The sequence below is a fragment of the Sinohyriopsis cumingii genome, chromosome 15 (assembly GCF_028554795.1).
Source record: "Sinohyriopsis cumingii isolate HCF-2022 chromosome 15, ASM2855479v2, whole genome shotgun sequence".
In the NCBI taxonomy this organism is placed as follows: Eukaryota; Metazoa; Mollusca; class Bivalvia; order Unionida; family Unionidae; genus Sinohyriopsis; species Sinohyriopsis cumingii.
Window position 1 is genome coordinate 100696411 of NC_142975.1, and position 18268 is coordinate 100714678.

General features: G+C 35.0%; 1 protein-coding gene across 1 annotated transcript in view; it reads right to left on the reverse strand.

The window, feature by feature from the left end:
• Positions 1–18268, reverse strand: part of LOC149782387 (uncharacterized) — a 184813-nt gene that overhangs the window by 74486 nt on the left and 92059 nt on the right. Inside the window, exon 6 of the mRNA XM_089935125.1 lies at positions 3917–3952. Coding sequence (XP_089791251.1) covers positions 3917–3952 — 36 coding nt within the window. The remainder of the gene's footprint in view (positions 1–3916; positions 3953–18268) is intronic.

The following is an 18268-nucleotide window of genomic DNA, read 5'->3' on the forward strand; positions in this document are numbered from 1 at the left end:
ACAACATCAAACATGTAATTTGACTGATGTACTGAATAATGTAACGAACACCAAACTTGTAGTTTGACTGATGTACTGAATAATGTAAGCAACACCAACCATGCAATTTTACTGATGTACTGAATAATGTAAGCAACACCAACCATGTAATTTTACTGATGTACTGAATAATGTAAGCAACACCAACCATGTAATTTGACTGATGTACTGAATAATGTAAGCAACACCAAACATGTAATTTGACTGACGTACTGAATAATGTAAGCAACACCATGTAATTTTACTGATGTACTGAATAATGTAAGCAACACCAACCATGTAATTTGACTGATGTACTGAATAATGTAAGCAACACCAACCATGTAATTTGACTGATGTACTGAATAATGTAAGCAACACCAAACATGCAATTTTACTGATGTACTCAAGACTGTAAGCAACATCAAACATGTAATTTGACTGATGTACTGAATAATGTAAGCAACACCAGCCATGTAATTTTACTGATGTACTGAATAATGTAAGCAACACCAACCATGTACTTTGACTGATGTACTGAATAATGTAAGCAACACCAACCATGTCATTTGACTGATGTACTGAATAATGTAAGCAACACCAACCATGTAATTTGACTGATGTACTGAAGACTGTAAGCAACATCAAACATGTAATTTGACTGATGTACTGAATAATGTAAGCAACACCAACCATGTAATTTGACTGATGTACTGAATAATGTAAGCAACACCAAACATGTAATTTTAATGATGTACTGAATAATGTAAGCAACACCAACCATGTAATTTGACTGATGTACTGAATAATGTAAGCAACACCAAACATGTAATTTTACTGATGTACTGAAGACTGTAAGCAACATCAAACATGTAATTTGACTGATGTACTGAATGATATAAGCAACACCAAACATGTAATTTTACTGATGTACTGAAGACTGTAAACAACATCAAACATGTAATTTGACTGATGTACTGAATAATGTAAGCAACACCAAACATGTAATTTGACTGATGTACTAAATAATGTAAGCAACACCAACCATGTAATTTTACTGATGTACTGAATAATGTAAGCAACACCAACCATGTAATTTTACTGATGTACTGAATAATGTAAGCAACACCAACCATGTAATTTGACTGATGTACTGAATAATGTAAGCAACACCAACCATGTAATTTGACTGATGTACTGAAGACTGTAAGCAACATCAAACATGTAATTTACTGATGTACTGAATACTGTAAGCAACATCAAACATGTAGTTTGACTGATGTACTGAAGACTGTAAGCACAACCAACCATGTAGTTTGACTGATTTACTGAATAATGTAAGCAACACCAACCATGTAATTTGACTGATGTACTGAATAATGTAAGCAACACCAACCATGTAATTTTACTGATGTACTGAATAATGTAAGCAACACCAACCATGTAATTTGACTGATGTACTGAATAATGTAAGCAACACCAAACATGTAATTTGTCTGATACACTGAAGACTGTAAACAATACCAAACATGTAAGCTGAATGATGCACTGAAGATTCCAAGCAACAACAAAATATATAACTTGACTGATGCGATTAGAACTGTAACCAATACCAATCCTTTAATTTGACTGATATATTGAAGGCAGCAATCACGTTAGAACCTAGCATATATTATATTGTGTCTGAGCCTCATAAACAATATTGCATTTTGACTGATACATATAAGTTTGAAAGCCAAATCCAATCTTGTTTTTTGATGTACAGGTGGAAACCTATTTGAGTTGTGTAAGTTTTAATGTAATAGTAACTAGTCAAACACACACAAAAACAACTGCCATGTAAATGAGAATGAGTCGTGTGTCGAAATATCTATGAAACGGAAAGCTTGGACTGATAAATGAATACATGTATATGTGAAAGTTGGTACAACACACACTGCAATACATGTTGATTTAGGTGTGCTTGCTACAAATGAACAGTTGTAATTAAGTTAATGTTGTTATGGAAATTAACATTAATTACACTGTAATCATTGTCAGATCATTCTTTAAAGCTAATTAAAATTATATAGATGCATTGATCTCAATGAAAGATTTAAGCCAGATGGACATTAAATCGGTAAATCTTTGCTGTGTACAATACTAAGCATGCACACTACAAACTTAAGAGCTACAAGACATTCAATCTTTGGACAAAAAGAAAGAAACTCTTTCGACACGAAGTGAAGAAAGTAATACAACTTGTATGGTATTTGAAGTTCAATTTGGTCCAAATCGTTTGTCAGGTGGGAGTCAGACAATCATGAAGGTTTTACTTTCTGAAAATGTGTGTAATTTAAACTGTAATTCTTATCTTCAAATTGTTGACATACACACATACATGTTTGTGTGAGTGTATGTGTGATTTAGATTTTTAACGTAGCTCTTACAATTTTTCAGTCATATCGCTACGATGTCTGCAGTGTGGTGGTTTACAGCGATTTCTAGCACTGGGGCATCATGCCCCAGACGTGTGACATGATGTACCACGCAATCACATTATCCGGACACCAGGTCGACCAGTCCTAACACTAACCTCTTAATGCTGAACGCCAAGCGAGACTATTAGTACCATTTCTGTAAGTCATTGGTATGACTCAGCCGGGGATCGAACCAACGACCTCCTGTATCCGAGGCGGACGCTCTAACCACTAGGCTACCAAAGCGGTTGCATAAATACATACATGCATAAATGCATACATACATACATACATACATACATACATACATACATACATACATACATACATACATACATACATACATACATACATACATACATACATACATACATACATGCATACATACATACCTACATACATACCAATTATGATCCATGTTCATACATTTTACATGCGTAATTGCATATATATCAGCCATCAATCAACTCACCCGATGCAATATAGTCAGCTTCACCTACTACACTCCTTTGCTTGAAATGGTTACCATGTTTGACATAGTGTTTAATTTCCAACTGAAGTTCTTTCAGTGGTAGATAAAAGGTATTCAGTTTGCTTCTTACACAGAAATGGCACCATAATACTACATGCTATTAGTTTCCTTTCAGTATAGTTTTAAGTGAAGAGAAAAAATGATCAGCCCTGGCATTCACTTGAGTCAGAAATTGTAACCTGTCATTTTTAGTTGGGTGAATTTACACCCTTGGTTATATCATGCAGCATGTTTTTGTTTTTTTGTTTTGAGTTGGGAGAAGACATGAATTAGGATCAATGTATACTAAGCAAGTAACATTAAGTTGCCTCAATATTAGAACCATCACTTTGTAGCAGGTTTGTATGAATATATTAGGAAGGGACAGCTGGATTGCAATCATTTTACAGGGGCAAATCTGATAAACAAGAATGTATTGTAAGCCATCAAGTTAATAACATAAGTTAGCACAGTTTAGTAGAATAAACTAATTAATTAATAATTTGACATTTATTTTCTTGGGTATCAATTTTTGTGGTTTTACAAAGCATATTGTTACTGGGACTTAAATAATTTGTGTAGGGACCGTATTTTTCTTTCCACACAGTGATCATTGTACAGTGGGTATTTTGAATCCATTGCTTGTAGCAATTGTGTAAACTGTAACACAAGTTAATGTATTGGGAAACTCTATTTTCCGATATAAGGATCACTGTACAGTGGATGTTTAAATTAAATGTTTGTATCACCTGTAAAATTTATGCAAATTGGCACCAAATTGAGGATGAAATTATATTCAAAGTTTAAGGAATTAAATAAAGTGAAAAGACAAGCCATTAAAGGTGGGAAGCATAATGTTTTAAGATTTCTACTCATTATAACAGCTGGAATGGTACATAAAGTGCAGCAGAGTACATGCATATCATACCTGAAGTAAACGTTTTTGTAGAGTTAGTACTACTGGCTGCAAATAAACAAGTCATATTCATATAATAAAGTCTGTATCAAGTATACAATGAGCTGTCTTTCTTTACACATAATTATAAATCTGTCAAGTATATATGAGCTGTCTTCCTTTCCACATAATTATACAGTCTGTATCAAGTAAACTATGAACTGTATTTACACATACTTAGAAATTCTGTATCAAGTACACCACCATAATCCGTCTTTCTTTACATATGATTATAACATATGTATCAAGTACACAATGAGCTGTCTTTCTTTACACATAATTATAACATATGTATCAAGTACACAATGAGCTGTCTTTCTTTACACATAATTATAAAATCTGTATCAAGTACACAATCAGCTGTCTTTCTTTACACATATATAAAATCTGTATCAAGTACACAATGATGAGCTGTCTTCCTTTACACATGATTATAAAATCTGTGTCAAGTGTACTATGAGCTGTCCTTCTTTAGGCATAATTATAAATTATTATCACAAAACAACTGTTTGTTGATTTAATAAAACGATATCATACTTGTTACAATATGATATCTCGTATATAAACACACACATTTGTTTATGTGCCCCAGCTGCCAAACAAGAGGTTGCGGGTCCAAACCTTGCAGTAGCATTCCACATTTGTTATACTCTTTTCATACGTTTATGTTCAAACTTTCTTTTAAGCTCACTCATCACAATTTTGTTTTAAATTTTAAAAAAATACTAACTTGACAAATGCTCTAATGAATTCGTGTAAGTAAAAGGTGTAATGACTGAGAATTAAGAATGTATTTCAAACTCATTTCAATACATGAATGTAGTTGTCAGAAAAATATGGGTCACTTGTTTTCATTGTGATAAAATAAAATCTTATATTTGTGTTCATTACAATGAAATTTATTAAATTGATAAATTCTGTAGAAAGTTTATGAATCTTAATCTTAAATGAATTCGAACAGCAACTAATGACAAATGTATATGTCAAATAAATATTGTTCTGTCTATTGTTCAGCAATGTGCTTCGCTGTGATATGTGATATGAATTCAAACAATGTCACAAAGAATCAAGTGACTGAGATTCTATCTTTCTATAGTATAAACACGGACAATTCTTTTTGTCTACAGGTTTACTGTTAACAACAAATTCAGATGTATGCTAGGGTGGTCATGGAGGATGAGTGGGGGACGATCCCATATGGGAACTAGACTTTGGATGAATGTGTTTGCAAAGTTTTGTAGCAATCCTGATAGTCGCTTGGTAGAAACAACACTAATAACCTTGTGTTAAAGGGCAATGGATAAAAGGCCATCACATCACCTCAGCTTCTGCATGATTTTTAAGAAGTGAAAAGAGTATTAGCAGTATGAAAAAAAAAAATGATCAATATTGTGGGGACAACAGAGAAATCAGCTGCTGTAAGTGCTTGAGTATGACTGAGCCATGCATGGTACTATTGGAATGATATACGAAACATGACAACAAGTGATGTTTGTCGGTGTGTGTGTGTGTGTGTGTGTGTGTGTGTGTGATTCGGATTTTTAACGTAGGTTTAATAATTTTTCAGTCATATCGCTACGATTTATGCAGTGTCCTCGTTTATAGTGATGTCTAGCACTGGGGCATTATGCAGCAGACATGTGGAATAATGTCCCACCCAGTCACATTGTCCTAACACCAGGCTGACCACTCCCAACACTAACTACTTAATGATGAGCACCTAGCGAGGCAACTGTTAGTACCATTTTTATGTATTTGGTTGGGCTCGGTCGGGATTCGAACATGTGACCACCTGCACACTCTAACCACTGAGCCACTGAATCAGTCATGTGACTACAAGTAATACATACCATTAGTTAAGTGACACAAGCAGTACGACTATGAGTAGTTGGCATTGAATGATATATGTAGTATGACTGAGTAATGCATGCCATTATCTCGAACGATATATGTAGCATGACTGAGTAATGTATGGCATTATCTGAATGCTATATTTAGCACGACTGTAATGCAAGGCCTCATCCGAATGATATATGTAGTATTGCTGAGTAATGCATGACATTATCTGAATGATAGATGTAGTATGACTCAGCAATGCATGGCATTATTTGTAGTATGACTCAGCAATTCATAGCATTATCTGAATAATATGTGTAGTATGATTGTTTAATGCATGTCATTATTTGAATAATACGTGTAGTTTGACACAGCAATACATGGCATTATTTGTAGCATGACTCAGCAATGCATGGCATTATTTGTAGCATGACAGCAATGCATGGCATTATTTGCAGTATGACTCAACAATGCATGGTAATATTTGTAGTATGACTCAGCAATGCATGACATTATTTAAATGATACATGTATTATGATTCAGCAATGCATGACATTAATTGTAGTACGACTCGGCAATCCATGGCATTATTTGTATTAGGACTCAGCAATGCATGGCATTATTTGATTGTTATGTAGTATGGATACTAGTGTGTGTGTCATTGGAATTTTAATGTAGCTTTAAAATATGTTCAGTCATATCGCTAAGATGTCTGCATTATGGCAGTTTAGAGTGATATCTAGTACTGGGGCATCAAGCTGCATGCGAACACTAACATATTAGTGCTGAGTGTCTAGCGAGGTAGCTGTTATTACCATTTGTATAAGTCTTTGGTATGACTTAGCTGGTTGTTCAAACCCGTGACCTTCCGCATACAAGGTGGATGCTCTAACTACTAGGCCCACCAAAGCGTACGTAATGCATGCCATTATTTAAGCGACACAAGTATTATTGATATGAGTAATTGCCACTGAATGATATATGTAGTATTACTGTGTAATCGATGGCATTAATTGAATGATATATGTAGTATGACTATGTAATGTATTGTATTATTTGAATGAGATGTGTACAAGTTTTTGAATGTAAAAATAAGAAGAAAACCACTGAAAACTATAACCTGGTTCCAGACATACATTTTGATTAATACTTTGAATATACTAATACCCAAGATAGATTCATGGGTCAAAAATGGGTCTTAACTGATACATTGAATATGCTAAAACATAATATAGCTTCCATCTGGGCATAAAAGAGCAGGAGACTGCAGCTCAGAATACTTAATGAGATCAGCAAGGTGCAAATTCAAACAGATTGTTGAGCCCCAAGGGAATGAAAGTTTGTCAGCAATGACAGCTCCAATGCCCTTGATAGTTGCTACTGTATATAGTTTGCTCTTGAAAAGGAACAAAAGGAAAGCAGTATTGGAAGTTACAGAGGGACAGCTATTAATATATGTTCACCAATCACAGAAGATTGTCCATCTGGCATCATATAATTGTATGTCAAAACTTTCCTGACCTGATTGATGCAACTGGTAACTGGGCCTGAAAACTTGTTCTGGTATGTAGATTGTCTGAGCCAAGCATGAAGGTGGATAATGTGTGCGCGGTTGTGGATGAGAGTCCCTGAGTTGTCCTGTGATGACTGAGCTATGACCTTTGGAGGGTGGGTAAAAGAGCCCAACCGGGATACTATGGACCAACACTAGGACAGATCCTGATGAAAGGACTGAACCTGAATATCGTGGGTTAGCCAGCTGTCAAAACACTGGAGAATTGGAGTTCCCGGTAATCACAGGTAAGATTATACTACTCTCATAAATCAGGTGAATTGAAGAATTGAAAACTTTCCTGGAGGTATTTTTAATAAGGAGGAAATATTGGAATGTGCAAATAGGTATCCCGATAGTCAATGGAGATGGGCGTATTGCATTCCATGTTAAGGAACTGGTCTCCATCTTGAAATACTCCTCCAGAAGAACCAATGTTAACTATAATAGGTTGATTATGATACAAAATTTCCCACTTTTCTTGGTGACCAGGAGGATTCAGGTGTAGGACACAGAAGGTTTACCTTTATGGACCCACTTGACTGCCACAGTCTACAAACGGGTGTGCATCTTCTCCCTTAATTTCACGAGTTATAGAACATGGGAGCCATTAGTAAAGAGGGTTGTTTCTGAAACTGAAGTGCCTAACCATTGCTCACAATAGAAAGGACCCATCCATCATCCATAATGCTTGAACAAGCCCCCAAAAGAGGTTTACGTGAGCACCTACGGGTACGTCTGATAGAGCACACCAAAACATGATCCATTAGAACAGTATTTTCTGGATCTTGTGTCAGTGCAAAAGAAGGAGTTCAAGTAATACAGCTATTGAGATAAATACTACCGTTATTATATTTAGTGTGTCGAAAGTAAAAACCATTATGTACTTGTTATCATGTGTACTATATATATATTATACTGAATCATTCATGTGAGACATCTTTATGATCCAGCTAACTGATAAATGGTTTCAAGTAATTGACCAATGTTGGATAATAGGATCTGTATTTGTAGATGTTTTGTCTGAACCTGGAACATTAGATATGGAGTTACACAAGGCTCAATTATAGGTCCATTGCTATTAATATCATTTATTGATGACCTGCCACTTTTACTAAAGGACCCAATTTCATATACAGATCTCTATGCTGATGACACAACGTTATCGGACATCTAAAGCACAAGGCATGAACTTGATATTTCTTTACCGCATGCCCTAAACAAATTGGTAAACTGGTGCTCTTGCATTGGCAATTTGGTAGTAAAGACTGGTAACACTAACATATTACATATCTAAGCATCGTAAAAACGAACACATTTTGACAGTGTTAAACTATGTCTAACATGGAACGATACCAATTTGTAAATGGTCTATCATGATAGACTACTTTGTATTCTGGTAGATAATAGTATATCATGTACTGAACTTATAAAATATATCAGTAAAAAGTGAATTAAAGTGAATTAAAGTGTGTGGATTCTCAGTAGAATATTACATTATCTCATAGAAAGACAAAATAATTATTTTATAACAGTTACATACAAGTCGTTTTGAACCACTGTAATATCATAGTAAGGTAATTCAAATGATAAAAATGTAGCAAGTGTAGCATATATTGAAATAAGGGTATTTGATCTAATATCAGTCCAAATAAAAAGCATGGAATTATGGCAATTTAGATAGCAAGTTAAAAATATTACTCACTAAAGTGGTTAGAATATCAGCCTTGATGACGATACAACTTTGTTCTGAAGACACCATTTGATTATACATGACTTCACAAGCCAGGTGGTGCGAGAGATGTAATATATATATATATATATATATATATATATATATATATATATATATATATATATATATATATATATATATATATATATATATATATATATATATATATATATATATATAATACAGACACTGGGAAAGACAATGAATGATAGGGTCTTGATGTTGAGGGAAAGATGGGTTCACACCTCTTTTAGCTAGGTGTTCACCTGAGATACAGGATACTGCGTGTTCGCACCCCGACCAACTCATACCCAAGACTAATAAAATTGGTTCTAGCAGCTGCCTTTCTTTACAACACCCCAATTCTATAGAAAGGCCTATAATTAATCCATGCAGAAACGATCAAGGATTAATAATATTAACATGTTTAATAAAACAGTCCACCGATGTTCAACGTCTGACTACATCAAATAAATAAGCTGCGTAACATTAACAAGTTTGTCTAGTGTCCGCTAAAATTCAAATGCCGACTATTCCCAGTCGAACAGGCTATGTATTAGATAAATTATCATTGAGATTTCACCCCCCCCCCTTTCTTGTGCGCACATACATTATCAGTAGAACCCCATACATAACGCACGCATTTGGGTTAACCCCCTCCCCATGCATACGTACTAATTGGACAGACCCTAAGAAGTTAGAAATTAGGACAATGCTTTGACAATTTGAATAAGGGTGGTTCAATGATGTATACACCAATTACAAAGTGTACATCTACAATTTCTCAACACATCTATTTTGCAAAATGTGATATCCTGGGGTACTTGAAAAATGTCATGTATTGGGTAGCAGAAAAGTGCATTTTAGGACTAAGTCTATATATCAACAGGTATAGGTGGACAATTATTTCATTCCTATTTCCAACATTCTTGATTGCAATATAAGCCTGTTGTTGTTTTAATGTTGTTTTCAGATATTATTTGAGAGGAAACCTTATTGTTTGAAATTTTTGCTGGAATTACAAAGTGATTATTTGATTATAAAAATGATTCTTGTACTATTGTGAATTTATTCAAAAAAGTTATGAGCAATGCCATTGTGGTCCATTAGGACTGTTGGCAAACCAGTAAATCTGAGAATCTGAAATTCATGTAGAATGTTCAGTTCTCTAGGACTTGCTTTTAATATAATATATTTTGGATTATTTTGGACTTAATTCATAATACTATAAGTGCCTCTTACATTTGTATTGTATAACTTTGATAATGAAATTATTTGTTATGATTTACAAACCTTTATGGTTTTGCTTCCGTCTGTCACTTAGCTTACAGCCAAAAGAGTCTTAACATCGGTCTTCCCCGTGTCAAATCGCAACAAGATGTCTTGGTTGCCTCCACATTTCCAACACGGGCATCTTTTTGACTATGTCATGATTAGAAGTTGAGACTGGCAGGTTATCTGAGTGACCAAGGCTTTGAGAAGAACAGAAAACAGGACTCGTTTTTGTCCATCAGAATAAGTTTTGTCAATCAAGGAAAGGTTTTATTCCAAACTCTAATCACACACTTTATTACACTTGGGTGACCTCAGGCTCCTAGTCCCCATGCTCAGTATCCAGATTCAGGCGACTGCATGGCAAACAAAGTGCATGTAAAGTTTCATATCTCCAAACATAAACAGGATAATGTGAAACAGGCATTTGTCAAAGAACTGTCCAGCCAACCAGATCCAAATGATATAAACCCTGAGAATGTGAAGGAAAGCCTTAATCAACAGCCATCTGTCCATTAGGAGAGAAAAGACTGAAATGCCCATTGTGGAAATGAACATATCATTTGTTCGTCCTCCAATACTGACTGAAACTGAAAACAACTATCACTCTTTCAAAGCAGATGTAATACCATCAGATGTAATACCAGTATAAGTCTATAGTCAAAGACTAACAAGTGACACATATGTTGACTGAACATTTCACATGAGTATGGACTACACCAGTACAAAGATGCATCTATTGTCCACTTGTATAAATGGAAAAGCAGCTCACAAACTGTGACAGCCATTAGCACAACTCCTTGCTGTCATTACCTAGTAAAATCCTTGCCAGAATTCTGCTGAATTGCCATTGATTAAGAACTCCTGCCTGAGAGTTATCGTGGCGTCAGAAAAGGACGAGGTGTTCACAGACATGGTGTTTGCAGCTAATCAACTTTAGGGGACATGACAGGAAGAGAATAGAACTCTACCTTGCACATGCTATTCATCGATGTGACAGAAGCCTCAGACAAATTCAGATATGGATGTCTTTTGACGATCCAGGAAACGTTTAGTTTCCCTTAACAATTCATTGTGATGGTTCAGCAATTTCAAGATTGGATGCTAACTAACGTCTTAGATGATAGCAACTCTTTTGAACCATTCTCACTCACCAATGCAGTCAAGCAAGGTTATGTGTTGGCCCCTTCCTGTCTCAGAATGATGTTCTGTGCCATTTGTTTGCTGGCGCCTTCCTGTGACAAAGTTGTTCTCAAAATCAGTATCGAGAAGACAGATGTGATGCACCAAACTGAACTAGGAAAGCCTTACCTAGAGCGTACAATTACAGGAAATGGTAAAACCCTTCTGGCAGTGGAAACGTTCACCTATCTTTGCAGCACACGGTTGCATGCAGTCCTCATTTATGACTAAACCAATGTTATAATTGTTAAAGCAAATGTGGCCTTTGACAGACTGTGCAAATGTGTTGGGGTGCTTAGTATCAGTCTGAAAACAAAACTTAATGTCTATAAACCACTGTCTTGTCTACCCTGATATATGCTTGCAAAATCTGGATGGTGTAGAGATGCTGAATCATTTTCATATGGGCTACTGAGGAAGCTGAGAGTAAGCTGGCAGGACAGGGTCTCACACATTGAGGCTATTATATGGGCATGCATTACAACTATCGACCCTCTGCTATTGAAATCATAGCTGAGATGAACAGGCTACATTATAGCGAGTAACATTTATGATTAGATGAAGGCAGCAAAGCAGAAGAACAACCATCATAAGAAGATCTGAAGCTGAAGAAGGGAAAGTGAGCTCTGAATAAATGCGTGCAGTCTCATCCATACTGTAGTTAAAAGTGCAAACAATGTATATCTCAAAACTGCTGCCTGTCCTTTATTGATCAAGCAAACCTATTCCTTGAACATAAATATAAAAAGCAAAGAATTCAGTAGCTGCTGCCACAAATTTTAAACTCTTAACCTCTTATTTGGCAATAATTACACACATAAAGAAAGAAAAGTATAGGTGTTTATATTAAGAAAGCTTGTGGAGAGAATAAACAAATGTAATATAGCAATGCTAATACATGTATACCTGATCTTCAAATATAGATGTGAATGTTTTATAACAGATATATATCTTGTCTGCTAAATTAACTTAATTTTAGGATGCAAATGATTGTAATATTTCAACAAGAACTGTGGATAAAGAATAAAATGTATCAGGCTTTCTGGGACCCCAGGTGGCAGATTGTTGTAATGTGCTTGCCTTAACTGACATCACATCTCTGCCCACCAGGGTTCCACTCTAAGGCTCGGCCAGTGTGGGTAGTTGTGAGAAAACTGCCAGTATCTTCCTGTAGTGTACTGTTATTTATCCAGGTTCTTCCTCCACAGCTATTCTGGCCACCATGTAAAACTTAGTGTGTGTTGAAAAATGGTTTTAAACTTAAGACAACAGAAAGAACAAAGCAGCAGGCTTTCTCCAAGAGAAAGCTACGCTCATAATTTGGCAGATGGAAGAGGACTGACGTTATTGTGCAGAAACAATTTCCCTTTTTCCATTCAGAATGACCTTGACCTATGTGGTCTTGAGCGTGAAATCAATATGGTTCTTCATTATCTCAAGTGCATGCCATTCACAAAGTCCGGTAATTGTAAATATTGGATTACTAAAGTTAGTGTCCAGAAACCAAAATGATAAAACAGACAAAGAAACAACATCATTATCTAATATGTTCCACTTTAAGGTAGATATACAAAAATGTGCTTTATTAAGATGAGAGATGGCATAAACACAGGAGACTGCAGGGTCAAAAGGACTTGGGGCAGCAGTACAGTTTCAAGATAGCAAGAGTTTAGATCAGTTCTGGATGAAGAAGATAGAAGTTTTATACATAGCTGTGTAAAGGTATGCAAATGAATAAGAAGGATATACTCGTGATACTGATGCTACTGGGAATAAACAAAATGTGAACAATAAGCCTCCAGACGTTACTGCTTTCACAAGTTGGATGTGAGGAGCTCAAAATTATTATTCTTGGTGGACAATGGGAAGATTAAAAAAAAGTTAAAAGAACAGATGAAATAGCATTTTATTGTACTCTGACAAAATGGAGCTGAAACAATCAACAATAACACCTCCAAATATGTATTTGAAAACGAACAATGACTTTGAAAGATGACATACAATGTTTGAAAGGATATCCACAGCAAACAGGTGAATTCTTTTAGACCTGGATATAATGCAGCACTGCTAAGAGGCCAAGTGAAAATCATAATGAAGAAGAAAAATCATCTTATGATATACTTAATGAAACTTTAAGGAAAGAACTTGCCTGGACGATGTACCAAGAATGTATTTCTCTGAACTATATTAAAAGAAACAACTGAATTCTGAAAGTGTGGACAAATATGGAAATATAATACAGCGCCTGGCCTGCTAAGCCAATGGGGGCTAGAATGAATACATACTGGTAATGGATCAATTCATGCAAGGAATGAGGTGTGGGCTAACAATTTTTTATAAGTGATCACAAATCGTTTGAATAGGCATTTTGAAAATATTGGTATGTATATTTAATTTAATTGTTTTTTTGGTTTCAAATTTTGTTTATATTTCATTGCATGCTAGTGTAATGTAACATCGTTTACTGGATTTGATATTGTTCAGAACTGAGTTCAGTTCTGTTTGATGTTTTTAATTTATTTATTTGATGTATATCAACTATTAATATAAACATGATATCTAGTCGCTGACCTTGTTCTAAAATCAGTGACAGTTTTGATAAACGTTCTTTTAATTTTTTTTATATCGTTATCAGATTAAGAATCATAAGTTGAGTCAAGGTCATACGTGGATAACGTGATATTTTATCATGTGCCAATTGGTAACAAATTTTTATTTTTCCATAAGAATGAACTTTTGTCCCTCATCTGGGCGTCTGTTTTGTATACGAATTAGTCATATAATTAAAGTTGTGATAAAGGATTGTCAGTTGGGCTAGAAACACTTGACAAGTCAAGTTGTATTATGTGGTGTACAGTTTGGGTTAAAATTCTATTTTTTTTCAATTTTTTTAATTCAAGTGATTATTTTCCCTGGAAACACAAAAGTAATCTGACAAAATTACTGGATAAAGACATTCATTGGAATTTATACTGAATTCAAAACTGGAATAAAATTTATGTGATTCAACAAGATACCGTTGATACATCACATCAGAACTTTGCTGACTACAACAGACACGTTATCGCCTTCAATTTAGGATTTCATCGGGACTTTTTAGTATTAGGACTTGTGTTTTTAATTATCGGATCCTTTTAGGATTGGCTTTGCAATGCCTTAAGTTTTTTATTCTCATTTGTACTTCGTATTCTAGGGGAATAAATTAGTTGTTAAATTTTGCAAAGCTTGTTGTCTTCACTCTTTTCTGTTACATATTTTAAGAGCATAGACTCGTAACAATATGAGAAATGTAATGAAAGTCTGTATGGACCACATTCAATACAACCAATGAACCATATTTTGAACAATGACAAGATTCAAACCTCAAGTGAAAGAGTTGAGTTTCTGAAGAGTGAAGTCCCTTCTCTGAAAATTTAGTCTTATCTATTTCAAGGCAGAAGAGGTTTCTGTAAAAGAAGTTTTATAGTGTGTGTGAATTGGGCTTTTTAACATAGCGTTTACATGTTTTGAGTCATATCACTTCGATGTCTGCAATGTGGCGATTTATAGTCATGTATATCACCAGGCACAATGTTGCAGACATGTAGCATTACATTCCACCCAGTATCATTATCCTGACAAAAGGCTGACCATCTTAACACTAATCCCCTAATGCTTAGTGCCTAGCAAGGCAGCTGCTAGTACCATGTTTTTCGTATGACTTAGATGGGGTTTGATTCCGTGACCTCTCATATAAGAGGTGGATACTCGAACCACTTAGGCCACTTAAGTGGTCAGTTTTTTATGGATGGGGTTTAGTATATACAAGAAAGATGAGATCAACAGAGGGTATACCAATATGCAACTGTTGACAATGACTAGGACACATTAAGACAGGGCCTTGAAAAGTATAACCAAGTGCAACTGTTACGCTAAAACGATCCACTGTCAGAGAGGTCAATATGGGCTCATACACTCTGGAAAATTATGCAAGAAGATCATCTGAGCAAAGTAAACATATTTCTTGTCACTGTGCCTAAGATCCAAGCTAATTATGAAGCATATCATGTCATAATTCAAGATGAGCTGCAGGGTCATAATGTCTGGGGTCAGTAAAGTTTGAAGATTATAAGCAGGGGTTAATATCAGTTTTGCTGTAGAAGACAGAGGTGTATTCATTCAACTTAAATGCATAGCTGCATAATGAATAGTAAATAAAGGAATAGTACTTGTTGCATTAATGATGCCACGGGGAATACTGTACGTGAAGAATAATGTCTCCAGTTGAGAGAAAACTTAAAACACAGGTCACACGTATTGTCTGCAATATGATACAAGCTGAACCAATCAGATCCAGATCACCTCATTAGTATGCATAAATCTCGCATATAATGGGATCTGTCATGTTTTAAATAAATTAAACAAAACATGATTTAAAGTGGGTGAAAAATTTAGTCTCCATATTGGTAACAAGATCCAATCAGATGCAAGTTCATCTCATTAGTACTACCCCATGACCGCAAAAGCATAAGCCTATATTCCATTTTTAATCAAGTGAGAAAATGATAAAAAATGCAATAAGTTCTACTAGTCTTTTAGCATAATTTTTTTGTACAAGACGATTTTCTGAAAGGATCATCTTAACTGAAACAAAGCACAATCCAAAAATACATTTAACAGAACATAGAAGTTAAATTAGGACAAATAACTTGCAAAATTTGGTTGGGAGATTTGACTTTACAAGAGCAATGCTTTTTAATGAGGATACCAAATTTTGCATTGCCGCACATATTAACGACTTTTTGTATCCCAATATGGACCCAAAGCTTGGGTCACTATATGAGTAGTTTTCATTCGTTTGCATGAGAACTTTTGTATACACTTCCAAATCTAGGAATTTTCACTAAATCTGAAAACTGTTCTGCTACTGTAAACACGAGATTATGCTTGGCTATAAAGCTAGCAAGCAGCATCTTATCATCTATTATCTTTATCCATATTTAATGAAGTTTCCGTGAACAATGATTTCAGTGATGGCATATTTATTGCTGCATTTAATATGCTGTATGATACATAATGTCATTCTTGCCACCACAGTAGATTTTAAAATTAGCTTTACTGGAAGGGCTGGATTAAATATATTCATATCCTTTGAACCTGATTACAAGTATTTAATTCCTGTCAGTCTCTCATTTAATTTCATATGATATTGAGATTGCTAAGCATTTGGCATTTTAGACATATTGATAAACTTTAAACAATGAAAGCCAAATTTACTATGCTTTATGCTTTAGTCTATAATCAATGTAATCCTTTCAGAATCACTTCCACCCGCACATAGTATACCAAAGCGAATTTCTACCTCAAATTTCAATTTTACACTTACAAACATCCCATAACACCAAAACTCATTTGAAACTTGGAAATACATTTTAGCTGCTAATTATGGACACATGCTGCAACAGAATAGTTAAGGTTAACAAAGGTACTGCAACAAGGACCTGGAAAATGTCACAAAGGCCCACAAGATAAACAAAACAACACTTGACATGCATGCATACACATATCAAAACCGACAGGAAACTAATTAGAAGTCCTTGCACCATACAAAAGATCCAACTTTCAAAGCTAATTACATGTATTAATAAATAAAATGCTTGTAGGTAAGCCATTTGAGAAAGAATTCATCTGCTGATTATAAAACTGCAACAGATGCTTTACATTTGTCGACATGATCAACATAATATTGTTTGTTTTTCCAAATAAATATCAGGGCAGACAACCCTCACAGTTTTGGCGTGAATGTCATGACTCTCGATAGCGATTCATGGATTTATGCCGCATGAAAAATGTCACGAATTCACGAATTCTCAATCCGTTTAAATCAGGAATGAAATAGCTATATCCCATTAAGCGCTAGTAAAAATAGAGACAGTAGTTACTGATGCCAATAACAGCTCCGCATTGCTTGCTAGTAGTGATGTTAGTAGAACTATACTACTGTTTACCCTGTAGCAAGCCTTATAAAGTATATAATCTATATTTAGAACATAAGTATTAGAAAAGCTCATGAAGAAGAGGGGGGCCCAACTGATTTTTTAAAACAAATGCCACATGTACATAGAGGTAGCAACTGTAATTGTTTTACAACAAACAATAAATGAAGACTGTTTTTTCGAGTGTATTATTTTATAGAGATATTGAAAGATTAGCATATATCGTGATTTGCTTGAGTTTATATTTTACTGCACATGCGCCAACACCACTATTCGTTAATCGTTCGACGTCCCATCTTCAATTTTGTCATTAAGCTACACTACAGTTAAAATGTTTTCACCTCCAATCGAAAAGGTATGTATTCCACAGAGCGTGAAGCATAGATTGTAGTACACGAAAAATTGGCCTTGCATTCAGCCATCGATGTACATTATGCTTTTCACACAGTAGCATGCCGCGAATTTTGTAATTGGGAATGTACACATGGGATTGTATCGTTGCTTACAATTTACCTGTCATATATATGTATATATTACATGTACTATATAATAATACATACGTGGGCATATGGAAGATCAATTTGAAAGGCACACTGCTAACAAAAAGCATACACATATTGGGAAAATTACGAGCACCCTCAGCGGATTTTAGCTCTGGAACAACCTGCTCAAGTGCTGCAAGCTACCAATGCTAAAGCATTGTTTGTGAATTTTCGTGTTGAATATAATCTGCCTTTCTCAGCTGCAGAATCAGCAACAATGAAAGTAAAAGA